The sequence below is a fragment of the Suncus etruscus genome, chromosome X (genome assembly GCF_024139225.1).
Source record: "Suncus etruscus isolate mSunEtr1 chromosome X, mSunEtr1.pri.cur, whole genome shotgun sequence".
Classification (NCBI taxonomy): Eukaryota; Metazoa; Chordata; class Mammalia; order Eulipotyphla; family Soricidae; genus Suncus; species Suncus etruscus.
In genome coordinates this window covers 94,170,731-94,198,380 of record NC_064868.1, presented here as the reverse complement: position 1 = coordinate 94,198,380, position 27,650 = coordinate 94,170,731, and the positions used below count along the sequence as shown (strand labels likewise).

Sequence of the window (27,650 nt, the reverse complement as noted above, 5' to 3'; positions counted from 1 at the left end):
GGGGCCACACCCAGCAGTGCTCAGGCCTTATTCCTGGCTCTGCACTCAGGACTCACTCCTGGTTCAGGGGACTATATAGAATAGCAGGAATCGAACCCAGATAAGATGCGTGCAAGGTCAGCTCCCTGCCCACTGTACTATGACTCTGGCCTCTTCTCTGCTCTCTACTTTGTGTCATTTTTGTAGGAGTTTTGGGCCTCCTCTGGCTGTGCTCAGGGAAACTCCTGGCGGGGGTGCGGTTCGGGTGGTGCCAGGTATAAAACCCTGCTCAGCTGTGCTCATGGCAGATCACTGTATAACTTCTCTAGCCCCTTTTTGGTAAATTGTTAAGATATTTCAGCTACTGAGTTGAGGCTTTTATGTGGCCTCCAAATTTCTGCTTTAGTCAGACCCCATATTTTTGTTGTGGTGTTTATCTTCATTCTGTTTAAACTTGATTTTAATTTCCCTTATAGGGGTCAGAAAGGTAATAAAGGGTGAAGGTACCTGTGACAACCCTGATTTGATCCCTACCATCTCATGGTCCCCCTGGTGACCCTCCATCACAGAGCTGGGAAAAGCTTTCAAGCACTGCTTCGAAGGCACCTATGCCCCCAGGAACAAAAACAGACCAACTTCACTTTGCTTGGATTTGAGGATTGTGTAGAAAACTATTGTTCAGTTTTCAAATATTTTTGTTTTGTTTTTCTTTGAGGCATCACCTGATGGTGCTCAGAACTTACTCATGGCTCTGCACTTAGGGGTCAGTCCTGGTGGGGCTTGAGTGACCCCTATACACAACTATGTTCACTGCAGCACTTAGGACAATAGTTGGGATATAGGATATGGGGCCTATCCAAACAAAAATGGATAAAGCAGCTGCACAGATGGCTGGAGAGGTAGTCCAGAGGTAATCCAGTGCTTTGCATGTGCCTGGCCCTGGTTCTATCCCCAGCATTTCCTATGGCCCCTTGAGTACTCTCAGGAGTGACTCCTGAGCACAGAAAAAGGAGTAAACCCTGAGCACATCTGGATGTGGCTCCAAAAGCAACAAAAGCCTTTTATTTCGAGAGAGGAAAGGCTGAGACACCAGAAAGCTAGAATACTTATAAACACATGGGTCCCTAACAAGACAGACCCAACATACATCAAGTAAAAACTCAGCAATGGGGGACCGGCAAGATAGCATGGAGGTAAGGCATTTGCCTACCATGCAGAAGGACGGTGGTTCGAATCCTGGCATCCCATATGGTCCCCCGTGCCTGCCAGAGGCGATTTCTTAGTGTAGAGCCAGGAGTAACCCCTGAGCGTTGCTGGGTGTGACCCAAAAACAAAGCAAAACAAAAAAAAATACAAAAAAATCAGCAATGGGAGAGGTGACAGTTCAGTCATGGTAACTGAGCTGCCAGTGCCAACTTTAACAGCAGAGAGAAAGAGGCTCAACCAGGAAATGAAAAGCATAGATGGCAGGATCCATCAGCCTGACCTGGTCAAACCAAACCACATCGTGCCCTGATGCCTCCCAAGCCACACCGCCAAACTGGGTGTGCACGCATGTGATTCAACACTTCAACTGTGAGGCTTGTGCACTTCTGGATGATGTGAAGTGGAGGGCTCTCAGCTAGGGTGGTTCCAAGGGGCCCAGCAGGAGGCCAGGGCTCTACTCAAGCATTTTGGTAATAGCAGGGCTTCCTCCTGGCCCTCCTGGACACATGCTTGCTGGGCAGGTGCATTACACCAAGCCATCACTCCCCTAGACTCTATTCTGCATTAGGCCCCAAAACATAGCAACCTGGGACTCCATCTCAGCACATTACCAAGGGCTGAAATGATGCCACTTCTATTCCTTGCCACAACAAAATTATAATTGCATCCTGCCGACCCAGGTTTCATTGATCCCCTGAGCCCTACTGGGAGCATTTGCTGAGCTCAGAGCCAGGAGTAAACCCTGATCACCTCTTGGTTGCCCCCCCCCAAAAAAAAAACAGAAAACTGTCACTACCGTTGTCACAATCTATCTGGCTTTTGATGTAAGCCTGGAGCCAAGGGAGTGGTTCAAGGAGCTGAGCATGGGCTCTGTGAGCTCTGCCTGCCAGGTGCCGTAGTCAGGCCTGTGTGCAAGGTGGGAGTCACTCTCTCACCAGGCCACTCTCAGATCTGCTCTGAGTTCCTTCCCATGTAGCGCTGTGAAGTCCCCTAGAGGCATGTCACCTCCCTGGCTCCGAAGCCCCATGACAGGCTTGTTGCACTGAGAAGTGCTGTGGCAAGATTTGGCCACAAGATGAGCGCTCAGTGGTTCCACCCTGGACACCACAGTTCCGTGAACGGTCTTAGTATGCAGGGCCCTGCAATGGCCAAGCTCTTACTTAGAGTACAGTTTTTGGCCTATTCTAGGACAGGCTTCCCTTCAGATAAAAAAGGAGGTTTTTGTCATTCTGACCTGTGTTTCCAGGGAGCTGATGGTTGGTACGCCCCTCACTCGGCTGAAGGCTCTTTGGAACTTCACTTCCTCCCGTCACTGACACCTGTCTCTTAAAAGTCTCTGCTGGATTATGAAGAACCCTATCTGCCACTGGGGAATTGAGGAAGCTTACTTGGCTTAGTGATGCGATCTTCATAAAATCTTATTTTATCCTTAGGTCCTGAGACATAGTGCCAGGGTTAGAGTACATGCCTGGTGTAGGGCTGGGCTGACACATGATTAATCCCTGGCACGGGCTGGTCCCTGAGTACCCATGGATTCAGTGATCCCTGGCACAGTGTGGTCCTGAAACCACTCTGCAGAGCTATTGCCCCAGACTGTGCATGTGTGTCCTTTAGTGACTCAGTTCATTTCAGAATTCCCTACAAGGTACTTTTGAGGATCTGGAGAATGTCCCTGTACAAAATTGTGCTCTTTCTGCTGGGTGCTATTGGGAACAATGTCTGGACTACTTCATTGACAACTTTAATTTTTGTTTGTTTGGTTTGGTTTGGGGGCTACACCCAGAAGTTCTCAGAGGCTACTCCTGACTTGTTGCTTAGGAATTGCTCTGGTTGGGACTTGGGGGACCATATGATGTCAGGAATCAAACCCGGGGCTCCTTGATGCAAAGCATTCACTCGGCCCATTGAGCTTTCCTCCGCTTCCATCTGGGACTTATTTTTTAAAGCCGGGGAGATGGTTCAATGGACTGGAACACGTGGATCTGGGATCCATCCTGGTGCAAATGGTCCCAGGGTCGCCAGGAATAATTCCTGACAGCAGAACCAGAAGTAGACCTTGAACCTAGCTGGGTGTGGCCCCCAAACCAAGAAAGCAAACAAACAAAACCCTACTAATGAGTTGTCATTTTCTTTTTTTTTATACTTTTTTTTGGGCCACACCCATTTGACGCTCAGGGGTTACTCCTGGCTATGAGCTCAGAAATCGCCCCTGGCTTGGGGAGACCATATGGAACGCCGGGGATCGAACCGTGGTCCGTCCTACGCTAGCGCTTGTAAGGCAGACACCTTACCTCTAGCGCCACCTTCCCGGCCCCCATTTTCTTTTTTTGGGCCACACCTGTTTGATGCTCAGGGATTACTCCCAGCTAAGCGCTCAGAAATTGCCCCTGGCTTGGGGGGACCATATGAGAAGCCGGGGGATCGAACCACAGTCGTGGTCTTTCCTTGGCTAACGCTTGCAAGGCAAGCTAGCGCTTGCAAGGCAAACACTTTATCTCTAGTGCCACCTCGATTTGTCATTTTCTTGCCACTCTTTCTCTAAAAGGATGTGCTGGGTGGTGTTTAGTCCCTTAGATAACACAGGACTATGACCCATATCAGGGTTCTTGCTGACATCTGTATTCACAACTTGCAAGAACTTCTTTCTGCACCCTGCACTTACTCTCCTTTAGGGGTATCGACTTCATGTGGGGTACCAGACATTGTCTCTTGGTTTCCTGTGGCATCAAGAAAGCCACCAGAGGAGAGTGTTCATGAGGGGGATGCCTAGAACCCTGTTACCAGGAGTGGGAGTGATGAGAGCAAGTATGAAATATAAAACAATGGCCGGAGTCTTGCTAAGACTGTCAGACATCAGTGAGGATGAGAGCTGCACCCAGGGTGTCACCAGTCAGAATGTGAGGAGGCATGGAAGAGATCTGTTCAAAACCTCTCAGTGTCTTGAATGACAGGTAACAGTCCTGGGACACCTGCCCCCCCAGTCTAGGACAAGAGTCCAGCAGAGCTGAATATAAAAGCAGAAGGCTCTGAACCATAGACAGGGACCCTGTGTGCAATTTTTTCCCATGTGTCAGTGCTCACAGCAGTATCTGGGGGACCTTTCTGGCCATGTCCTGACCCTCTTCTGTCCAAAAGCGACTGCTCAAGAAGCTTAGCTTGGTTGCCATGAGCCTAGGTGTTGTGTACTCTCTATTGCACTTGACTCCAACCAGAAGTATTTGGGAAGGCCTGGGAATTAGCAGCTGAGCACTGGACCTTGTATGAAGGGAGGGACAGGAGACAGCCTGGAGAGATGTAGAGATCTTCATGTTGAACCCATGTCCTGAGAGCCCATGCATCTAGCTAGTGGGACCTTGTTTGGCACTGTAGTAGGCTCAGGCCGTGAGGATGTTTCTCTTGGACTTTGCTCTGTTCGGCCACTCACATATCCTCTGTTTAGGGCTCTGGGCCAGGAGGGCTTCCTTGGGTATGGTACATGCTTGACTCCCAATGCCTCTGCCCCTGCCCCCTCCACTTCCTGTTGCATCGAATCTCAGTTCCTGACAAGATGCAGCTAAACTAGAAAGGCACAGCATTGGAGGCTCCAGCTGAGGCTGTACTGTGACGATCTCCCGGGCATCTCCTAGCACCTCTGTGGAGGGCTCAGACTCTGTGCCTGACTCAGCCTGATCCTTCTGCTGCTACCCAGTAGTCACAGTCAGCTCTAGAGGCGCAGAGGGGCAGGGCTGACATGGGGGAGGGTTGGCAGCCAGTCTTCTGTTCCCTTGGAGCCAGGACCTATGAAAGGCCCTTCCCAGGAGGGCTGGTACCACACATGCTGGCATGCATGGCCATGAATGACTCTGTGTTGTGGGGGCAGCTTGGCCCTTTCCTGCCCCCCCAAACCCACAGCGGCCCTGCCCTCAGGGCACTCCTGCTGGGAGACCCTATCTCCACAAGGCAGTCACAAAGAGCCCCAGTGCTGCAGGCACATCTGGAGGAGAGGGAGAAAGGTGTCTTTTCACACAGCCAGTAGGTAAACAGTCAGGAGCCAGATGCGAGATTGGGACCCAGCCCAGCGCTCTCCACCCTCCCTTTCCAAGGGCCAACATGAGCTGTCCAGATTGGGCAGCCTCCCTATCTGGGGAGGTCCCACACCAGCTCCCAGGCTGAAAGTGGTCTCCAAGTGGCTGTTAGGGGACAGGGGTAGAACTGGGTACATGTCCCAGTCCAGGGCTCTGGCAGGGGGCTCCAAGGAATGGGGACCCCCTGAAGACCAAAGCAAGAGGCACAGCAACACAGCTCTGGAGCGTGGTGGCCAGCCTGGGGCCAGTAGGCACGTTTAATAGGTCCCTTGGGTATTACCATGGGGGCCTGCTCTCTGGGCTTAGCCTCTCTCCACAGCCCCTGCCTGATGAACGGAGCTCCCCACCCTGCCTGCCCAGCCGGCCCTGCATGGGGGTGGGGGGAGGGTGAACTCTAGGTGGGGTCAAGTTCAAATACCCCATCACTAGTGGGGGTGGTGAAGAAGGACGGGGTGTCCTCTTCGGCTGACTCCTGCTGGCCAAGGCCTCGGGCCCGGGAGCGCAGGGTGCGCTCAAAGTCGAGGAGCTGCCCCATGAAGTTGAAGTTTGGGGAGATGTCGGACTTCTTGTGCTTCACCAGGTCATAGGCATCGTTGAGGGACAGCTGAAGCTTCTGCATGAGGTAGGCCACGGTGACAGTGACAGAGCGGCTCACACCTGCCAGACAGTGCACCAGCACCCCACAGTTCTGTGCCAATGCCTCATCTGGGGGGACAGACAGGGGCCAGCATAAGGGCGGGTCACAGGCCTTCCTTCCTACCCCCACCCCACCCCAGTCCCTTCCACAGTTGGCTGTGCCCATGGTTACTCACCGATGAACTCGATAGCCTCAGGAAAGAACTGGGACAGGTTCTGGCTCCAGTGGTCAGAGATGGGGATCTGCTTGTACCGGAAATCACCGTTCTGCTCAAACACGTTCGGGAGGTTGGGCGTGACATTGAGGATGTAGCGGATGCCCAGCTTGGCCAAGTTGTCCACGTTGGCCGAATCGCGTGCACTGCCCAGGTAGAGGTTGGGTAGGATCTGCACTGGATAGGATGACAGCAGCCCTGCAGGTGGTGGTGTGGTGCCCTCGGAATTCAGGCCACCGCTTATGGAGTCACGCTCAGCCTCAGAATCAGCATCGGCGCAGTCGGATGGCAGGCGGAGGCCGCCCAGGCCCACCACGGGGCTGGGCCCTAGCACACCTGGGCCTCTGTAGCCCACGAGCTTGGTCTCACACAGGTGCGGACACTCGGCCTGGAACCTGCTGAAGCCACCTGGGAGGCGACAGGAAGGGGACCAGATGCCAGTAGGTAAGGGAGCAAAGAGTGCCCAGGCAGAGATCCCCAAAGAGGCTAGGCAAATGGAGTGAGGAGAAGTATCCAGAGTTGACATGGCAATTCAGCAACCCGGGTCCCCAGGAGCTGCTATTGGTGGTGGTAGGGAGCCAAGAGCCCAGCAGGGTGCAGAACACTAAGTGCTGAGATCTCTCCCTCCAGAGGTCATGTCTCTCTGATGGCTGCAGAAGGGGTCAGTCAGGCCTGTGCAGTTCCTGGCAAAGAGGCCACCCCTCCTCTGGATCTCAGGGTCCTGGTGTGTTGTCCCCCCTGCTATGGGGAAGGGGAAAGTGTTTTTTCCCTACACTTTCCAGAACCGTCTCTGAGAAGTTGAGGGATGTGAATGATCATTCCGGAGAGCCCCCTATCAGCTGGATACTATGGGCCCTCTCCCCACTTCCAGACTTTGGGAGTTCTCATGCCCAGGTCAGGGTTCCCATCCCCTCTGCTGTACCTTGCAGGTAGTAGGCCAGGTAGCCCTCTTCGCGCAGCTTCTGCAGCAACGTGCCCAGCACCGAGTCACTCTCCCATTCTTCCAGGTCTGCGTCGTCGTCGTCTGCGGCAGCAGCATCGTCCGCGCGTTTGCGCCGGCCCCCTGCCTGGTCATAGAGCAGCACGGGCCCGGGAGGCAGCGGCTGCAGCGGTGGCCCCGGCAGCAGCGCCCGCACAGACAGGCTCCCACGCCTCAGACGGCGCAGCAGCAGCGCGGGTAGCGCCACGCTCAGAGCCCCGCTGATGCGCGCTGCTTCGTAGAGCTCATGGCTGCGGCAGTCCAGGAGCAGAGGCCGTGGCCGCGGGGCCGATAGCTCTCCGCGCAGCCACAGGCATGAGCGTCCCAGGCCCTCCATAGGCTCGCGGCTCCGTGTCCGTCGGGCCGCCGGCTCTGGAGAGAGAGAGAGAGAGAGAGAGAGAGAGAGAGAGAGAGAGAGAGAGAGAGAGAGAGAGAGAGAGAGAGAGAGAGAGAGAGAGAGAGAGAGAGAGAGAGAGAGAGAGAGAGAGAGAGAGAGAGAGAGAGAGGAGAGAGAGAGAGAGAGAGAGAGAGAGGAGAGAGAGAGAGAGAGAGAGAGAGAGAGAGAGAGAGAGAGAGAAAAGGAGAGAGAGAGTCAGAGAGAGAGTCAGAGAGAGAGAGTGTCAGAGACACAGAGACACAGAGACAAATAGAAAGGAGAGGGGGGGAGAAAGTGGGGAGAGAGGAAGCGCCGCGTGAGCACCTCCATAACCTGCTCCCGCCCCGCTCTCTCAGCCAGCACAGAAAGGCACCCGCTATCCCCTGAAAAACCATCCGGGTGCGAGAGAGACCTCCCCAGAAGAGGCAGGAGGGACATTGAAGCACCTTCGCAGTCGCTCCCTGCCAAGCTTCCTCCCAAGACTGCCTGTCACACCCCTTTCCGCTTCTCTTCCCTCAGCCCGCCGTTCTGTCAGTCACTCCTCAAGTTCCCACGTTGGGGTCCGAGGCGCTCGATATCCCCCTCAAATACGCGCGACCCCCTCCCCAATGCCTCCCCCCCAAGTCTAGCCAAGCCCGGGGAATGTGGCGGCGGTGGCGGTGGCGCCGGGAGAAAGCAGACAAGAGACTCGCAGTGCGATCGGGATCGGGAGGCAGGGAGGGTCCGAGACTGACACAGGGCCGGAGCGCCGTACCCCGCAGGCACCCCAGGCCGTGCAGGGGGCGGGGCGGCGTGGCTGGCGCGCACGTGGAAGCCAGAGCTGCCTCCTGCCTGCTGCCCGCGGACCAGCTTCTTCACTCGCTCGTTCGCACCTTGGAAGCCGCGGCCCTCGTAGGTGGAGTTGCTGCTTGCATGGGGCGGGGCACCGGGGGCGGGCTCAGGGGGCCCGGGAGCCAACGAATGGCAGTGAATTGGTCGAGTGGGCCCCCGCAAGTGGCGCGCTGAACCGGGGCTTCCACCCAGGCGGGACAGGGCCAGGGCAGAGGCCAAGGGCAGGTCAGGGGCCCAGCAGGGGGCCCAGCTGCAGCTCCCCTGGCCGGCGCCACTCAGGCCCCTGGAGGCAGGGGGAAGGGAGGAAAGGGGACTAGAGCCCAGGTTCCCCCGCTGCTCCCAAAGCGGCCTCAAGCGCACTGCCTGCTCCCCCACATCATTCAGCTGTACAATGGGCCCCTCATACCCGCCGTCTGGGCTCTAGAGGGGCTCCACTGAAATCAGGGAAGCGGTAAGAAGGCAGGCACCGATACTCGCTGCCTTCCTGCCCGAGCTCCCAAGGTAACTCGGGAGGCTGCAGACACCCCAAAGCTCCTCTTTAGAACCAATTTCGGGGAAGTCCCTAGGGGCTCTTTGCCTCACTGGCCTTGGGGGTGGCCCCTGCTTCCCGCTCTGCCTCCCTTAAATTCTTCCCATGGAAATCTGTCGAATCTGGACTCCCCCTGGGCCCACCAGTCCAGTCAACACTCCGCTCCAAACTCCCACCGGCCACCAGGCCAGCCTGCCGCCTCCGCCCAATGAGGCCTCCGTACCTTCCATGGACACACCAGGCTCAAGCAGGACGCTGTCGGCGCTCAGGCGGGTAGGCCAGGCCAGTAATAAAGAAAGAGAGAGACCAGCTAATCCCTGGGCGATAAGGCTGAGCCAATGCAAGGCAGTGGGGGGAGGTTCCTCGGGCTCCATGGCCCTCCTCAGCTTCAGACCATCTCGAGCAAATAGCAGAGTTGAAGGGAAATGTAGAGCAGATAAGATAAAGCTCATACAAATTGATCAAAAGGTTAAGCCTCCGATAGATAAATGGGCCAAGAACCAGAAAAGACCGCTCAGAGGAGGAAGCGCAGCCCCGGATCAAACATTTGGGGGCATGTCAGAGCTGGGGATAGAGGGTGAAAAGCCAGTCGGGACAAACAAGGTCAGCAGACACCCCCATCCCTCTTGTCACTAATGACATGAGGAAAGTGATCAGCATGAGGCCCCCTCACCCCAAAGGTGGGGGCTCTAACAGCCGTGCTGCCATTTGACCACTGGAAACTGAGCTGGTGGCCTGGGTCAGTGAGTCTGGTCCACACTCATCCAGACATAGGAAAAACCCATAGGGAACCCTGGGCTTGGGAACCCAGGCCCAGGGGCTGGCTCAGAGAAAATGTCAGCAAAGGCGAGTGGGTTTGACTTGGGCATTCAAACTGGGCAGGAGGGAAAATCACAGAGTTCACCCACCTGTACCCGGGGCCTGGGCAGCTGAGTGGAGCACCTGAGCCCTCCTCTTTCCCAGAATGTTCCTTCAGCCCTTCCCCCAGGTAGCCTCCTCCAGGAAGCCTTCCAGTGTTCTGGGCCAGTTTGTAATCTCTCTCCTCTGGGCTCCAGGGATCTTGTTCCCTGAGGCTGCAATTTCCAAGGGCTCCAGACAGGAGGGAAGGGGGCCTTCATCTGGAAGCCAGCACACCTGAGCTGGTACTTTGCTATTTGTTCTCCCAAAGGTGACAGTGTGGTGACCCCCTCCAGACTGTTGCAGCTTTGGGGGTACCTTGGTCTGGGCAGGCAGCCTAGTGGGCAGCAGGGATGAGGTGGCACAGGGACATGTGGAGACATTTGCTTCCCCAGCACTGTCATAGGGGGCAGTGTGGTTGGACAGAGGGTTGCCAGCATGAAGGAAGTGACCAGAGGAGAACTGGGAAGAGGAGAGTGGGGAGGATCGCGAAGGTAGCTGGGCTCAAGATCAATCCCCCAAGTGAGTTGACAGGGCTTGCCAGCACCTTGCCCATGGCCCGCCAGAGGAAGAAGCGCAGAGCAGCTGAGAGGAGCTCCTGAGCTTCCAGCGCCAAAGTGCGAGGCTCTTGCCAGCAGTGTTCGCGCCAGCAGCGGGGTAAACTGGAACCTGTAGCATGGCCGCACTGCGGGGCTGAGCACGGCCAAGACCCCCTCCCCCGACCCTCGCTGGGCGCCCCTACCCCCCAGTCCCGGTCTTCACTGGCGGGCCAGTGTCCCTGGAAACTACTGGAGTAGCAGGCAAGAGGGTGACTGGGAACCTCCCAAATCCTGGATATTTCCACCGCCAGCTGCGGTCTCCCCGCACCCGCAGCCGTAGGTTTCCCGCCTCCCAGGGGAAGGGCCGGGGCTGTACAACCAGGTCATATGGTCTGCACACTGCCCCCAGCCACAGCGTCCCTGTCCGACAGATCCACACTCCTTCCTGCGCACTCTCCTGGAGGGGCTGGGAGTTCGTGCCAGGCGGCAGTGGGTGGGAGCCGTGTACCCCTCTGGCCGCAGCCTCCACTCAGCCCCGACTCAGCCCCGGACCGTGTACCTCCAGCTCCCAGAAGAATTGCTCTTGTGCATAAAGAAAGCATGAATGAATGAATGAACCCAACTGTTGAGCCAGGGAGCCCTGGACACCCAGGGCGCCCCAGCTGGACCCCACTTCGCCTGCACCTCACCTCCTGAGGCTCTGCAGGCGGGGCGGCAGGCAGCACACACCTCCATTTCAGGGCCAGCTGCCGCTCCCTCTTGCCCACCTAAGCAGAACACCTCAGGCCCCAACATTTCCCCTGTCAGGGTGGCAGCCATGTCAGTAGAAAAGGCACCACTGACCCCCCCCCCACACACATGTCCTGCCAGCTGTGCGGGGAAGGTTGGCTGGAGGGGCCCAGAGATGTGTGATGTGGGGGGAGGCCAAGCCAGGAGATAGGGATTCAGCAGGTGTGTGAGGGTGTTGGGTACAGGGGAGCTCCTGCGGGGCTGCACGAGGAGTTTGAATAGGGGCAGCAGGGCTGTGGGATGGGGGTAGTGTGGGGCTTCACTGGGTGGCTGGGTGGGTAGATGGCGAGTGTTTGGGCTGGCACGTGGCTGGGGTGTCTGTAAGAAGCCTGTGGGAGCTGGGGGCAGGGCCGGTCAGGGCCTTGTTAGGAGTGGGTGCGTCTCACTGATTGTATTCTGGGAAGTCTGGGGGCTACTGGGGCATCAGCAGAAGGAAGAGTGCGTTGCGGGGAACACGGGAGGCGCGTGTTGTGGCCCGAGTGAGTCCATTTCTCCGGGGCCCGACTTTGGGGTGTGGGGTGGAGGAGCGCACGTCGGGGACAGCCAGGCCGGGTGGGGGTGGGGGGCCAGGGCGCCGTGGGCTCCGCTCACCTCCGCTGCCCTCCGTTCGCCTCGGCTCCCCGCGCCTGCTCTGCGCCTTGCAGCCGGGAAGTTTCTGAAGCCCCGGCTGGCACCGGAGCCTCGGGCGCCGCTGCCCTCGCCTGCAGCTGAGCGGCCACCGCTCCTAGGGATCCCTCCTCCGCCAACGCGTCCCCTCCGGTCCCTGGCTTCTCCGCCTCTGCCCGAGACCGACCAGGCCAATGGCTGGGCTCGGGGAGCGGCGGGGGTTGGAGGCACGACGGGAGTAGGCACGCGACCCGATCCTGGTGCGAGCGCACCCCGCAGCCTTCTCCCCATCGCCAGTGGCAGATTGGGGTGCTTCGGTGCCAGGAAGGGGCGGAGCCAGGAGCGGGGGCGGGCTAGCGAGGGGGCAGCCCCAGGCCGGGCTGGCTTCCCTGGGTGCCCATCAAGGTCCTCCTGGGCAAGTCCCATGAGACTTGGCCTGGTTCTGGTGAGAGAAACTGAGGCAGTGTGTGGCAGCGCTCATGTGTTGGTACAGTGGCAGGGCTGGGGGTCTCAGGGACTTGGGGGCTGTCCAGGCACAGCAGCAGCAATTTGGGGGCATTCAGGAGTTCTGGGATTCCTTCTCTCTAGGCCGGCATCAGACAGGGGCAGGCTTGGATACCATCTGCTCCCAATCTGGGGGGCCTGCCTGGTTGGGGTGTGCAGGAGAGGAATCACCCTGACTTATTTCTCTGGAAAGTGGAGACACCGTTCTGTGCCCGCTGCCTCAATTTCCCCATCCATCACTCATGAAGCATCACTGCAGTCCTCACTGTGATGGGGGCACTGAGCAGCCCTGCGGACACCTCCTGCAGGCTCCAGTTCCACAGCCTTCCAAGGAGCTGTGAGCTGGCCCCATTTGGCTTGGGGTCTGCCTGGTGAGAAGGATCAGGATGTTTTGCTGCTCTCTGCTACAACTCTAGGACCTAGGCCCATCACCAGATAGCTGTAGCAGGCCCACCCAACCCAAAGTCAAAGCGGAGGATGGGGCTGGCTGTATCCCTGGGCTGAGTTAACCCTCAGAGGAGTTTCTGGAAGTCTGGCTAACAACCTCCTCACTTGTCCTTGCACTTTAGTGCTCTGGGCTGGAAGGGTGCAGTGGGGGCTTTCAGAATGAACACTGCTGCCCCCCAGCCCTGCGAAACTCCCCAGGAAATGGGACTGCACAGGAGAGAAGGCAGCTGTGCCAACCAAGGCCTAAGCGGTACCCCATGTTCTACCTCTGTCCTTCCTCTCCTGGTCCTTCCTGTCTGCCCCTGTCTGAGCAAGCCTTTTTGAGGCCAGGCCAAGCAGGTGGGCACAATGGTGGTTCTGCAGGTGCACCAGGCCCCCCTCCCCAGGCAGCTCCTGAAGAGATCTTGAGAGAGCCTCCCAGTGCCTCAGATAGATGCTTGCAGGACATTCCAGGAGCTCCATTTTGATACCCTCACAGCAAGTGCATAGAATGCATGAAGGCATGCCTCCTGCAAAGCTTCAGAGTGCTGAGGATAGGGCCTGTTTAGCTGCCTATGGTCGCTTCCTCTGGGCCCTTGTTCAGACACATTTAACCTCATGGCTCCATGGCACCCTCCAAACCTGGTTGAAAGTTGAGGTTGCAGGCATGGGGAGCATCTGGAGAGCCAGTCTGGGGGAATGAATTCTGAGGGTTCAGGTGCTGTGGTAGATGCTGGAAGCCTGCCTAGGAGGGGATATTCCTGGGCTGTGAGGAGATGCCCTGCCCTGCTGCTCCCTCACTGCCCCTGCACACCAGAAAGGGACATGGGTTGTGCCTGGAGAAGGAGCACTGTGACAAGAGGCAGGGTTCAGGCTGTTATCTCTCAGTGCTTAGTAATCCCTAGCACATACACACTGCAGTCAAGTTTGAGCTCCCTGGGCCTGTGTACCCACATGGTTCCACTGCAGCCATGGTCTTAGGAGTGCCAGCACCCCTCATGTTGATGATGGGAGTCCCGTCCCCTGGGGTATCTGAGACTCTCAGGCAGGGTATTCTGTGGTACTCTCTGTCTGGAGGTTTAATACCTAGGATCTGGCTGCCCAATACAAAACAGAGTACTTCACGAGTCTCAGAGACCTTTGAAGATAGGGAAACTTGAGGCCCAGAAACTCAGTGACTTCTGCCCTGGTGGCCTGGCTCTGGGGGCTCCCTGGAGGACCTTGGAGTCCAGTTACTCCTCAGGATGGCACCATGTCACCTGCCCCCCCCCACTTTCCTCCCTGAGTTGGAGGTCATTGGTGTCATTCTGGCATTGGGCACAGATTGGCCAGCATATTGGTGGCTTTCAAGGGACACTTGGGGCTGCTTATGTGATCAAACAGGGGCCCATTCCCCTCAGCCAATTGGCACCCTCTTCCATGGGACATGTCTGATCTGAAGCTGATGATACTAGGTACCCCACCCAAAACACCCTTTGGGGTCTAATGGCTACAGGACAAAGTCCCAGACTTTGTCAAAGGTGCTTTGCAATCAGCAATAGTCCTGCCACTCAGCCCCTGGTGGTCTGCCCACTACCCCCTGAATCTTCCCGGCAGGAGCATAGTCATGCTCACCCATTGTTAGAGCCACTGCACAGATGAGGCTTCTGTGACTGGGCTCGGCTTTCCCACTACTTCCACCACCCTCTTTCCAGTTCAGTCTGGGAAGGCATCTGGTCAGGCTCCTCTGATGGCCGTGAGAGAGCTCTCTGTCATAAGAGGACCCCAGACTTCCTTGGGGGTATTACAGCCATGCAATTTTCAGGCATCCCATCTGTGCCTGGAAGATACTGGTGCCCCATATGCTATGTGTAGAGCCTATCCAGCTGCTTTGTCCCACTGCCTCCCCATAAGCTGTGTAGAAGTCCCCAGGAGGAGTCCCAAGAGTTGATGACTCCCCAGCCTGCTGTTTCACTCTTTTCCTTGCTGAGCCCTCCCAACTTGGATCTCTTCTGCCTCCTGTTCCCAGGAGCCAGGTCTGCTCCTTCCCTGGCCCCCCAGGCAGCCCACCCAGAACCTGTAAGATGTCACAGGGTGTGTGGCCTCGACAGATGCACATAGACAAGGACCTGTGGGCAGGGGCAATAGGACAGTGGAGAGGGCTTTTGCCTGGTGTCTCATATGGTCCCTGAGCACACTAGGAGTGATTCTTGAGTGCAGAGCCAGGAGGGACTCTGAGCACCATTGGTGTGACTCCTAAAACCAAAAACAATTGAAAAACAAGCCCACCGACACCCTACCTGAACAAAGGCAACTTTATTTAGAGAAGATCACTGCAGATGGCATTAAGGTGAGCTCACACTGAGAGACAGAGGGGAGACAGGGCTCCAGTGCACCCGAGAAACAGGGTCTCCTCAGGAGGCTGGGCCCTGTTCTACTTCTATCCTGTGGTTTCCAGCCACCCCCTTGGCAGCTGTGCCCGTGTTAGAGAGAAGTGCTTTTTGGGCCACAGCATTCTCGGCTCCTGTGCCCTCACCTGAAGTCCATAGTCTTAGCGATTCAAATGAGGAAAAGACGATTCCTAAGTCTTTTATTTTAGTCCACACCTGACTTTTGAAGCTCCAATAATCCCCCATTTGATTCTTGCTCATAGTTGGGGGTAGATCCAGGGCTCAATGCCACAATTCTGATTTGAAGTGAAACCTGGTGCATGGAGATAAGAACCGTGAAGTGGACCAGCTGGCTGACAGACTTGTGCTTCACTAACATTGGAAAAAGTTTACTCCTGAGACTGGCTCTGAGGGATATGGTGGATTGGGTAAGTCAAGGTTGACTGTACATTCCTACTCCATGGTCCACTCACCCCAATAAAATAATGGGGTACAAGCTATATTTGATGTGGACCAAACCCCCCCAGACAAACTTTAAAACAAAATATTTCATTTTAGGGAGAGAAAGTATAACTTTCCTTTTGGCTCTAATATTTATTTTTGTAATTGCTTTAGCTGCCTCTGACAAAATTTCTATGTTGTAGACTTATGTTCATTTATTTCCATATATTTTCAAATTTTTTCTTGACATCCTCTTCAGAGCCAGCAAGATAGTACAGAGGGGAAGGCATCTATCTTGCACATGGCTGACCAGGATGTCCCTGGCAGTGTATATGTTCCCAGAGACCCTCACAACCCCACCACAGAAGTGATGCCCAAGCACAGAGCCAGGGATGATCCCTGAACACAGAGTCAGGAATAAACAATGAGCACAGAGCCAGGGAGTAAAGCTTCGAGCACCTCCGGTGATAGTACAGTGGGCACAGTTCATGCCTTGCACATTCTCGGTCCTCCCAAGATTTGATCCCCGGCACCCCATATGGTCCCCAAAGTCCCGCCAGAAGTGATCCCAGAATGCAGAGCCAGGAGTTACCCGTGAGTGCCATTGAGTGTGGTTCCCAAATGAGAATAAACCAAAACCCCTCCTTCCTCTTTGATACTCCCTCACTGTTCAATTCTTCAGTGATTTTTTTTGCTGTCCATTTCTACTTCAGTTGTCTTTGAGTTGGAGGCCAGCCTGTGCCTAGGTTCAGGTCTGTGCAGTTCATGGCTATATTTTGTGGCTCAGGCAGATTGCATGGATGGTTATCCATGCTGGTATCTATGCTGCTGCAGGGGCAAGTGTGACAAGCATACACAGGATCCTGTTGGTGCCGTTCTATTTCCTCATGGTTGTTTCTCTGCAGTGGTTCTGTGGAGTGTGCATGTGTAAATGTGAATGGGGTCGTCTTGGCAGCTGTCTGCTTGGGACCTGCATGTACAGTGGTGTGAAACCTTCGTGGTGGTGAAACATGCACTGTTCCAGCCTTGTCGATTTGCAGATGAGACTTTAGAAGAGTCCTGGTGTGAAGGAGCACTCAGCACAGAGCAGGCACTTGGTTCTTGACTTGTCCAGCTGGCTCCTGCCCTTCCCTTCCTTGGGTACAGGAAGGGAGTGTCCATGTCTGCCTGCATGGACCACCAGGTATTACAGACATGGGGCCATGGGACTATGGGTTCCAGAAGCTTGGAGCTTCATGGCAATTCGCAGTTGACTCAACCTTCCAGCCAAACCAGATGAAACAGCAATGGGACTCCATAGTCCTGCAGCCAAGGGCTGCTGGACAGTGTCAGGCCCCTGTATACATGCCTCTCAGGTCAGAGTATGGAGGGGTGTTGGTATCCCCTCCCTCAACTTCTTATTTATTCCACCTGAATGATCAGAATTGCCTGCACCTGGAATGGGCAGGTAGACAAGACTGACCGGAGGGAGAGAAGGGATAAGGAGAGATTGAGTCGGCATCAGCAAAGAAGCAGCAGCAATAGCGTTAGCTGTAGCATCAGCAAACGGAGCCAGTCAGCATGGAAGCCTGGAGAAGCAGCTGAAAGGGAGACAGAGGCAGAGAGAGCCAGAGAAGGAGCAGAGAAGTGGCTGCTTGGAAAAGAAGCCATGTGAGGAAATGTACATGGCGGTTAGGAGAGGACTGTGAAATAAAGCTGGCTGACTCCTGGAACTTCATCTGACTGCTTTGTGAATTTTTCTGTCGTCACCATGCAACCTACAGATCCGTCAGGCCATAGGGGCTGTGGGAGCTGGGCCTAGCCTAGAAAGGCCTCACCATCCCCACACCAACACTAGGACTCTTTAATTTAAATTACAACAACAGAGGGGCACTGGCTAGTGGGTTCCTGCTTTGAGGTCCTGGGGGCTGCTCCCAGAACCAACCCTTCCTGCTTATGTACCCCTCTGCTGTGGCCCCCATCCATCCTTGTGAGTTTTTAGAAGTGCCCCTTTATAAAAAAAACCCTGTCTCCTTATCTGCTGCTCTCAGGGTACAGGGAGTAGACACATCTTTTGAGTCACCATTCATCCCACTGTCAGAATCCCCTTTTCTATTTTTGTACCACATCTATGGTGCTCAGGGCTACTGCTGCATCAGTGTCGGGATCACTCTGGGATGTGCAAGAATCAAACCTACCACCTGCTCTTTGTTTCACTCTTTCTGCTCTGGCCTCTGCTCTGTGGGGTGCTCTAAGGTTAAGAGCCCCTCTCCCAAATGTTGCTCCTGCTTCCATCGAGCAACATCAAGAGTTCTAGTGAGCTCCTTGAGCACTGTTTGTCAGAGGACTGGCACATCTGTGGGCTGGAGTGAGTGTATAGAGCAAAGGGACAACTGGCGGAGGCCAGAGGTCTGGGGGGGGGGATACCCAGCATTGTTCAGGGCTTACTCCTGGATTTGTGCTCAGAAATCACTGCTGGTAGGCTTGGAGGGTACCAGGGATTGAACCTGGGTCAGCAGCATGCAAAAAAAGCACCGTAAGCCCTGTACTCTTTCAGCCTGACCTGGAGGTTTTTTTTTTTTTTTTTTTTTTTTGAGGGGTGGTTACACTTCACAGTGTTTCGAGATGGGGCTTTCCATACACAAAGGAGCCTGGAGTCTTTTCAGAGACATAACTGGGGAACCTTTTGGAAGGCATAGCTCTGTCTCCCTGCCCCAGCCCGCTAGATTGCCATCCTACCATTCACAGCTAAGCCGGCAAGGCCGTGGCCGCTTCCCTTTCTGCCCTGCATGGCTGTGTTTGCCCAGGAGTTAATCATTGTCCTTTGCTCGCTGTTTGCTCAGCTTCCCATGCACTTATCACTAATTCAACTCTCAACTCGTCCCGGTGTGTAAATGTTCTCTCAAGACGTTCAAACACACCAGGCATGCGAGTCATCTCATGGACCAGAAGCTCTCCCGTGGCCAAGCCCTCTGACCCACCCGGGCAGCTGAGTTGGTGGCCAGCTCCTGGGGAGCCCTTTCATGCCTCTCAAACCTTCTGCCATCACTTTTTTTTTTGGTTTTTGGGCCACACCCGGTGATGCTCAGGGGTTACTCCTAGCTATGCGCTCAGAAATCATTCCTGGCTTGGGGAACCAAATGGGACGCTGGGGGATCAAACCAGGGTCTGTCCTAGGCTAGCGCTTGCGCCACTGCTCTGGCCACTCCTGCCATCAACTTTTTAAAAGAACAAACAAGAAACATGTGATTATGTAGCATTCGTGTCCCATTGGGAACTAAATTCCAAAGGAGCAGACTGGCGAGTGGGTCTGAGCATGGCCTTGAGCGAATCCCCCCTAGGTCTTGCACCCATTATCTGGAGGAGCCCAGGTTTGGACTGGGGTTATTCATTAATCCTTCACTTATTCATTCAACAGACAGTGGTTTAGCAGTGACTCTTAGGAACACTGTTTATCATGGAAAATGTCACCCAGAAACAAAGGGGAAGAGAATGGTTAATGAAGGCCAGTGGGTCAGCCACCGTCGACCAGTTCCCTTGGGTTTCATGTTCACCCTTCACCTTTCAGTTTGGGAACCTCTTAGTTGGAAATAATAAAATTCCCAGGAAATTGCAAAAGCCTGCGCAGGAATAGTGCAGACACCCCAGCAGCAGATGAAGCGGTTGTTTTTGTGTCCAGCCTCTGTTCTCAAGACTAACTCGGTTATCAGACCTGACTTGACTCTCCAGGCTGACTTGGTTCTCAGGCCTAACTCAGTTCTCAGGCCTAAGTCTGCTCTCTCTCAGGGCTGACTCTCAGTCTTGACTCAGGTCTCAGCGATGACTGTGGGGATCTCTTAGATATGGGAATGGAAAGTGGTTTTCGGAGAGCAAATTGTGTCAAGGAGAAACACATCTGTGCTGGGCTTTGCTTTCAGGTTGCTCCAGGATATTCTGATGGGGTGCCCTGCCTCCCTGCTACCTGCTAGCCAGTACAGAAGTATAAGTTGTCCCCAGTCTCTTCCTGCTCCTGTAGGTGCTGCCTAATTCTGCTGACAGCTCTGAGCTGGGCGCTGTGGCCAGAAAGAGCCCCACTGCCCAATGCCCCGTGCGAGCCCACTCACCAGTCCTTCTGGAAATTTCTGGAGCATTCTTTCAGAGAGAAGATGTCTTCTTATGCTCTTTGTTGTCTGTTCTCTTCCTCATCTTCTTTGGGTTCTAGGGGCTGCCATGATAGCAAATCTAGCATACAGGCAATGAAGTCTCAGGGGGTGGGGATGGTCAAGTGTTGGATTAACCGAATGCCACCCCACTCAGTACGCACCTTGTTACTTATTGGTTAGAATCATCTTTGAATGTAGCACCTTGGACTGGTGTTTAGACCACTTGTTCTTCACCCTAGGGTGTGATCTGGTTCTTCCTAATAAAAACCCTGGGTCTCACGAAAACCATGTCTTGTGTTTCCATCTTTCCTCGACTGAGCTACCTGCTTCTTAGAGCAGAAGGCTTTAGTGTTAGAATTTCTGAATTTACATTTCATCCCCTTCAGTGTGTGTGTATTATTTCCTGTATTGGAGTTTGCTTCCAGACCCATGTCTCTCCAATATTTTGGTCTTGGAGCATGGGGCTACCATCACAGTCAGGGAGCTGAAGATTCTAGAAGGTAGATGATTCTTTATGACCCTATGGAATAGCCACACTAAGCCTTTTTGCTCCTGCGCTTCATTAATGCTAGAGGCAAATAAATGTCTCTTAGGTTAAGCCATCATAGAGTTTCTCTTGTAGGTAGACATAAGCAGGCTAGGAGAGAAATCAGAAGGCAGAGTCTCAGAGAGCTCTAATTGAGGATACCGTGATTTTATAGACTAGCAGCCAGGAAAAATGAATGTGGGATTTAAGGAAAAAGAACATCAAGGCCATCCCTCAGGGACCTCAGAGTGGCCATGAAGGTCTAAGGCTGCTCCCCTTCAGGGTCCTAAGGACAAGGAGCCCACCCCAGAATCCAGCTGAGGCAGGAACTATAAGAGGCAAAGTATGGAAGAATGTGGCACAAGCCAGTCTCAAGGCTGGCAAACCCTAAGGCCTACTAGAAAGTATCCCCCTGCCCACTGCAGGAAGGGGACATCAAGTTAGTGTATGCCATGTCCCAGTGGCTCCACCTCTTCTCTCCCAGATTTGTGCTGCTTCCCCAGTTCACCCCAGGATGCCACTGGGCTTGGGGGTTTGCTCTTTCTCCATCTGTATTGTCCACAAACTACCAGACATTGAACATACTTGGTTCAATGGTTGAAGGATAGCACCCCCTAAATCATCCCTAAAACCAGTGCATAGCTCTGTTATGCTTCTGTCTGGGTTTTAAGGCATTGCCACTATAAAGTTCTAAAAAATATCAGTATATCCAGTAAGAAAAGGAAGTACACATAGTGAAATCAGGGTGAATGAGGAATGTGCTAACTAGAAGAAAGTGACCAAAATACAATGAAGGGCATAATTCCAAGCAAACAACTAACATACAGAGGAGAAAGAACCAATTAGAAAAATGGATAAGGGGCTGGAGAGATAGCATGGAGGTAAGGCGTTTGCCTTTCATGCAAGAGGTCATCGGTTCGAATCCCAGCGTCCCATATGGTCCCCCGTGCCTGCCAGGAGCAATTTCTGAGCATGGAGCCAGGAGTAACCCCTGAGCACTGCCGGGAGTGACCCAAAAACCACAAAAAAAAAAAAACAGAAAAATGGATAAGTGATAGCACAATGAGTAGGGCATTTGCCTTGTATGCAACCAACCAAATTTCGATCCTCAGTATCCCATATGCTCCTCAGAGACATCCAGGATTATTTCTCCCATCCAAGTACTAACCAGGCCCAACCCTGCTTAGCGTCTGAGATCAGATGAGATTGGGCGCATTCAGGGTGGTATGGCCGTAGACATCCAGGAGTTATTTCTGAGCACAGAGCCAGGAGTAAGCCCTGAGCACTGCTGGATGTGGAAAAAAAAGAAAGAAAGGTGAAAAATCAAATAATTTCACTTAAGTACACAATGTTAGTTTTAGTTTTTGGGTCACATCTGGCAGTGCTCAGGAACTACTGGTTCTACACTAAGAAATCATTCCTGGGGCCGGGCGGTGGCGCTGGAGGTAAGGTGCCTGCCTTACCTGCGCTAGCCTAGGAGACGGACCGCGGTTCGATCCCCCGGCGTCCCATATGGTCCCCCAAGCCAGGAGCGACTTCTGAGCGCATAGCCAGGAGTAACCCCTGAGCGTCACCGGGTGTGGCCCAAAAAAACAAAAAAAAACCAAAAAAAACAAAAAAAACAAAAAAACAAAAAAAAAAAAAGAAATCATTCCTGGTGGGTTTGAGGGAACATATGGGATGCTGGAAATAGAATCTGGGTCAGCCACATGCAAGGCAAGTGCCCTTCCTACTGTCCTAGCTCTCCATCCCTTTAACTTCACAATGAAAGGGGCTGAGAGCTAATTCAGGGGAAGGAACTGGCCTTGCATATGGCCATCCTGGTTTAATTCCCAGCACATCTGGTCAGCCTGAGCATCCAGGGATGACTCCTGGGCACAGAGCCAGGAGTAACCCCTGGATGTGGCCCCAAAGTCAAAAATCAAAGAATTTTAGAAACACAGAAAGGTTTCCATTTCCAGTGGTAGGAAGTTCATTTGTTCCTGCATGTCACTGATGCCATTTAGAAACACTAGGCTAGTCCCAAATAATGCAGAAATGGAGGAGAGGCCAGATTTGGAAGTGACCAGATCCAGGGTGTTGGCAGGTACTCAAATGGGGGTGCTTAGACATTGTGAGGGGCTTTCCTGGATGCTGGGGGCTGGCCAAGTGGGTTCCTCCAGGAGGCACCCTTCATTGCAATCGGGCCTTAAGTCTTAGCCCTAGGAAGAGATGATCTGAGACGGGCCTACTAGGACCTTAGCTAGCTTCATTTCCCACCATCCCAGTGGCTCGGCTCGGCCCACCGGAGATAGCAGCTAGCAGTGTTCTCACAAAGCCAACAGCAGGCTCATCTGGAGGGAGATAACATCCTTAGCCTCCAGTCACTGCAAGAGAAAATGTTGCAATTATAGTGTTTAGCAAACAAACCCCACTAGGCTCAGGAGAAGAGAAGGCAGTATTCATGAAAAACAACACTACTGACTGACAAGTGAAAATGACCCTCAGTGATTCCAGACGTTGAATCTGTCCAATGTGAACCTTGAAGTAAATAAGCACATAATGTTCAAAGAAACAAGCTTAGAGTTACTGCAGACAGTGACATGATAAAAAAAAAAGAACCATCGGAACATTCTTGAGCTAAAAATGACAGTACCAGAACACTGGCACTAAATGAATGCGGATGATAGACTACATGCTGCTCAAGAGATGGCCAGGGCAGAAAACGGTGTGGGGAGAGCAGGGATGGAAAAGGAAAAGCAGGGAGTGTAAGGGACAGCAAGACGACAGCAAGGTCGAATGTGTAATTGTAGTCTCAGAAGATGTGGGGGGAAAGAACGCAGCAGCAGCAATAATAAAACGAAGAATGATTGAGAATGTTCCTGAATTCTGAGCAAGCCCACCCCGCGTTCATTAAAGATGCTTACAAAGGCTGTACAAAACAAGGGGGGAGAAATGGGCTGCTAGAACATGAGGTACAATCACTAACAATGGCCCCACTAAACTGGGAAATGTGGAAAGCTTCATGTTTGAGGTTGGGTACAAGATAAGGTTGGCTAACACCAATTCTAATTTACATTGTGCTTAAGTCCCAGGCCTTTGCAGTAAGTCAAGGCCCATAAAGGGGGGGGGGTGACAGGCCCTCACTTGCAGGTGATATCAGAGTTTATGTAAACAACTTGAAGAATCTACAGATAAGGTGACACGAATACAAACTTTCAGTAAGATTTCTGATTTAAAATCAATATATAAAAATAAACAGGCAACCTTGGGTTGGATACCCAGCACTGTAAAAAATAAAGAAAGAGACAGTTTTTATAAATGAAATGAAGATAACATCTGCAGTAGCATAAAAGATGTGGCTGTTTGAGAGGAAACATTATAAAACTGGCAAGATATTATGGAGACATTTATGGTAGTTGGAGGAAATATAAAAACAGAAACAAATATTGCTATGTTCATGGATTGGGACACATTATTTTCTATTTATCACTTTAAAAATTTATTTTGAGGAGGTAGTTGGGGGAGCATTGGTGGTGGGAATGTTGCACTGGTGAAGATGTTTACTGTTTTATAAGTAAAACAACAACTACAAACATGTTTGTAATCAGGGTGCTTAAATAAAGATATTAGGGGCCGGGCGGTGGCGCTGGAGGTAAGGTGCCTGCCTTGCCTGCGCTAGCCTAGGACGGACCGCGGTTCGATCCCCCGGCGTCCCATATGGTCCCCCAAGCCAGGAGCGACTTCTGAGCGCATAGCCAGGAGTAACCCCTGAGCGTCAAATGGGTGTGGCCCAAAAACCAAAAAAAAAAAAAAAAAAGATATTAAAAAATAAAAAAATGGTGCTGGAGAGATAGCATGGAGGTAAGGCGTTTGCCTTTCATGCAGAAGGTTGTTGGTTTGAATCCCGGCATCCCATATGGTCCCCTGAGCCTGCCAGGAGCGATTTCTGAGCATAGAGCCAGGAGTAATCCCTGAGCGCTGCCAGGTGTGACCCAAAAACCAAAAAAAAAAGAAAGAAAGAAAGAAAGAAAGAAAGAAAGAAAGAAAGAAAGAAAGAAAGAAAGAAAGAAAGAAAGAAAGAAAGAAAGAAAGAAAGAAAGAAAGAAAGAAAGAAAGAAAGAAAGAAAGAAAGAAAGAAAGAAAGAAAGAAATTCATTTTGATTGTCAGAAGACTAAAAAAAGAGAAGAAAAAAACTAGAAGGGATAGTCTTCATCTGAGAAGGTGCATGTGCAGGCCCAAGGGGATATGGAAGGCCAAAAACTGGCCCCCAAGATCAGCAACCAAACAAAGATATTTAGTTTCAGCACTTCTACCCAATGTGGAATTACTGGAGCTTCTAGCTAGGGAATTGTGCAAGAGATGGAAAAGAAAAAAAGAAAAACTATCTACCTCTCGAAACAGTTGATATAATCTTCTGTATAGAAAACCCCGAGGAAACCTGAAACTAATATAAATAATAATAATAAACAGTGTCTCTGAGGATATATGGTCAAGGTACAAAAATCAATGACATTTCTGCACAGCAATAAAAACTCCTAATGAAATAAAGGAAATTACTCCAATTACAATAGTATCCAAAAATACACACTTAGGAATAAATTAAATCAAAGAGCAAGGTGTATACTGCAATGTAGTGTGTCAAAATACATTATAGAACATCTAAAGAAATACCAAGACATCCCACATTCATAGATCAAAGAATTATTAAGATGGTAACACTGTGTATAGGTTTAATGCTATGCCTATCAAAGTTGCCACTGGCATTTTTTCAGCAATTGACAACTGACCCTTAACTTCAGTAGAAATACAAGGGACCAAGAGTGGCCAAAACTGTGCCGAAAAAGGAAGAACAGAATCAGAAGACTCAAATTCCTTGCTACAAAACTTGCTACAAAGCTACATGAATCAAGACTGTGGTTCTGGCAGAAGGACAGACACATAAATAAATGTACCAGAACCTAGGGTCCAGAGATAAACCCTTCCATTTATGGTCAATTGATTTTCAACAAGAGTGCCAAGACAATTAAATGAAAGAAATATTGGGACTGGGACATCTGGAGATCCACGTGCTAAAATAATGAAGTTGAACTCTTATATGACACCATAAAAAAGTAAAGAGGGTCAGACACTAGAAATGAATCAGAGACTACATTTAAGAACTAAACTTTAGAAAACTCCTAGAAGAAAACAGGCATAAATCTTCATGACCATGGATTAGGCAGTGGTATCTCAGATAAATTGGACTTCGTCCAAATAGTTCTGTGCTACAAATGACCCCCAGGAAAGCAAAAACACAGTCCAAAGAATGAGGGTATATATTTGCAAAGCATTGCTCAAATAAAGAACTTACATCTAAGATCTATATAAAGAACACGTGCCGAAAGCCCATAATCAGAAAGTAAATGACTCAGTTCTTAAATGGGCAGGGAAGTCAAATAGATCGTTCTCTGAGGAAGATGTACCAGTTGCCCAGGAGAACACAGGTATCAATAGTTCTTAGGAGATGCTGATCCAGCCACAAGAGACAACACTGCGCAGCCCCTGAGATGGCTGGAAGAAAAGTTACAAAGAGTGCTGGTGAGGCTGTGGAGAGAGTAGATTGCTTGTGCACTGTTGATGAAAAAGAGCATGGTGCTACATTGGCTTTGAGAAAGTTCAGGGCACAGCGGCGTTTGCCTTGCAAGCAGCCGATCCAGGACCTAAGGTGGTTGGTTCGAATCCCGGTGTCCCATATGGTTCCCCGTGCCTGCCAGGAGCTATTTCTAAGCAGACTGCCAGGAGTAACCCCTGAGCACTGCTGGGTGTGGCCCCAAAAACAAAAAAAGAGAGAGAGAGAGAAAGTTCAGCAGTTTATCAAAATGCTAACCAGACAGAGTTAGCATGTGACCCAGCCTCTTGTTTCAGATCCAGTAGGTGTTTTATTTCCTGGAGTAAATTTCAGTAAAGCTAGTTAAGAAGCATACTAGGTAAATTTCCTCTATGCCTTTTTATCTAGATTCTGGAAATGTTGACAGTTTACAATGTCTTTCTGTACCTACACCACCACCCCTTTTTTCTCCAGCAACCTAGTCATTATGATCCTTTATCTCTAAATACTTTTATGTGTATTTCCTAAAAGCAAGGAACATTCTCTTATCTGAGTACAGTTCTCAAAGGAAATGAAGAGTGATGCAGTGCTAGAATAATCTATAGATGAGACAGGGTTTGCCATTTATTTTTCCAATCAAATCTTTCCCCCAAATTCTTCTCTAGAAAGGAGCATCTCTTTTTCAGTTGTTGTTGTTGTTGTTGTTTGGTTTTTGGGCCACACCCGTTTGATGCTCAGGGATTACTCCTGGCTATGCACTCAGAAATCGCCCCTGGCTTGGGGGGACCATATGGGACGCCGGGGGATCGAACCGTGGTCCGTCCTACGCTAGCGCTTGCAAGGTAGACACCTTACCTCTAGCGCCACCTTCCCGGCCCCTTGTTTTATTTTTGTTTTGTTTTGTTTTGGTTTTTGGTTTTTAGGTCACACCTAGCAGCGCTCAGAAGTTATTCCTGGCTCTACACTCAGAAATCACTCCTGGCAGGCTCAGGGGACCATATGGGATGCCGGGATTCTTACCACCGACCTTTTGCATGCAAGGCAAACAAATGCCTTACCTCCATGCTATCTCTCCAGCCCCTGTTTTTTTGCTTTTGATTTTTGAGCCATGCCCCTTGCTGTTCAGGGGTTATTTCTGGTTCTGTGTTCAGAAATTACTCCTGGCAGGTTTGAGGGACCCTATGGGATGCCAGGGATCAAACCCAGGTCTGCTACGTGCAAGGCAGACGTTCTCCCTGCTGTGCTATCACTCTGACTCAGGTTGGTTACGTGCAAGACAAACGCCCTCCCCACTGCTATAACTGTGGCCCAGCACAGTCTTCTTTAGAGACTATTTGTTGGATTTTGTTGTCTTCTATTTCCTGTTTTGGTTATTCTGGAGCAATTTAGAGAGTATTTGTGCTTACAACACTAAAATATTTCTTTTATTGAGGGGGCTGGTGCTACATCCTGTGGTGCTCAGGACTATTCAGTACTGTGCTCAGGGATCACTCCTGGTCATGCTCAGGAGGCAGTTTGGATCAGATTGGGGTTACCCATGTGCCAGGCAAGCACCTTAGCCCCTTGTGTCTTTGGCCCTCTTCTGAGTATTTGTCAGGGTGCACAACATCCTGTATTCTTGTCTTCATGCCCACATGGGTGCTGGCAGCTTTGGTTAAGACTGTCTGCCAAGCCTCCTCACTGGGGAAGCTTTTCAGGCTTTCTCCATGAGTACCCAATTTTTCACAATCCCCCCTTTTCGTGTTTCATCCTTGTATGTTGCCAAATGGTGATTTTCTAGTCCTGTCATTTCATTTCTCCTGCAGTGATTTGCCTTTGCATTGTGAGGATCAGGCCCCCACCCTCCGTCTCCCCATAACTTTTTTCTATCAGTGGGGACTTCTAGTTGTTCTCTCTGGAAGAGTGAAATGTTCTGGGCTGAGCCATACTTTTCCTCTTCTCCATTCATGGACTCAACCATCTAGTCTTAGCTCCACAATTCTACAAAGGACAAGAGTGCACACAGGACACCACTGGGTCATTGCACACAACCAACATAATACATACA

The 27,650-nt window shown here is 51.9% G+C and overlaps 1 protein-coding gene across 1 annotated transcript; it reads right to left on the bottom strand.

Annotated features, from left to right (window-relative positions):
• Window positions 1-5,643: 5,643 nt before the first annotated feature.
• On the bottom strand, window positions 5,644-7,416 carry DUSP9 (dual specificity phosphatase 9). The gene is made up of 3 exons (XM_049767510.1): window positions 7,023-7,416; window positions 6,062-6,508; window positions 5,644-5,954 (listed from the first exon to the last, which is right to left on the bottom strand). Exons 1-3 carry the CDS (start codon window positions 7,414-7,416, stop codon window positions 5,644-5,646), a joined length of 1,152 nt encoding a protein of 383 aa, XP_049623467.1.
• Between the last annotated feature and the right edge of the window lie 20,234 nt (window positions 7,417-27,650).

What these genes read in the sequence shown, in the direction of transcription:
- DUSP9 (XM_049767510.1), bottom strand. Translation starts at nt 7,416, where the DNA reads ATGGAGGGCCTGGGACGCTCATGCCTGTGGCTGCGCGGAGAGCTATCG. An exon ending in CCTGGCCTACTACCTGCAAG is followed by an intron (nt 6,509 to 7,022) that starts GTACAGCAGAGG and finishes GTCGCCTCCCAG; the next exon opens with GTGGCTTCAGCAGGTTCCAG. An exon ending in TGAGGCTATCGAGTTCATCG is followed by an intron (nt 5,955 to 6,061) that starts GTGAGTAACCAT and finishes CTGTCCCCCCAG; the next exon opens with ATGAGGCATTGGCACAGAAC.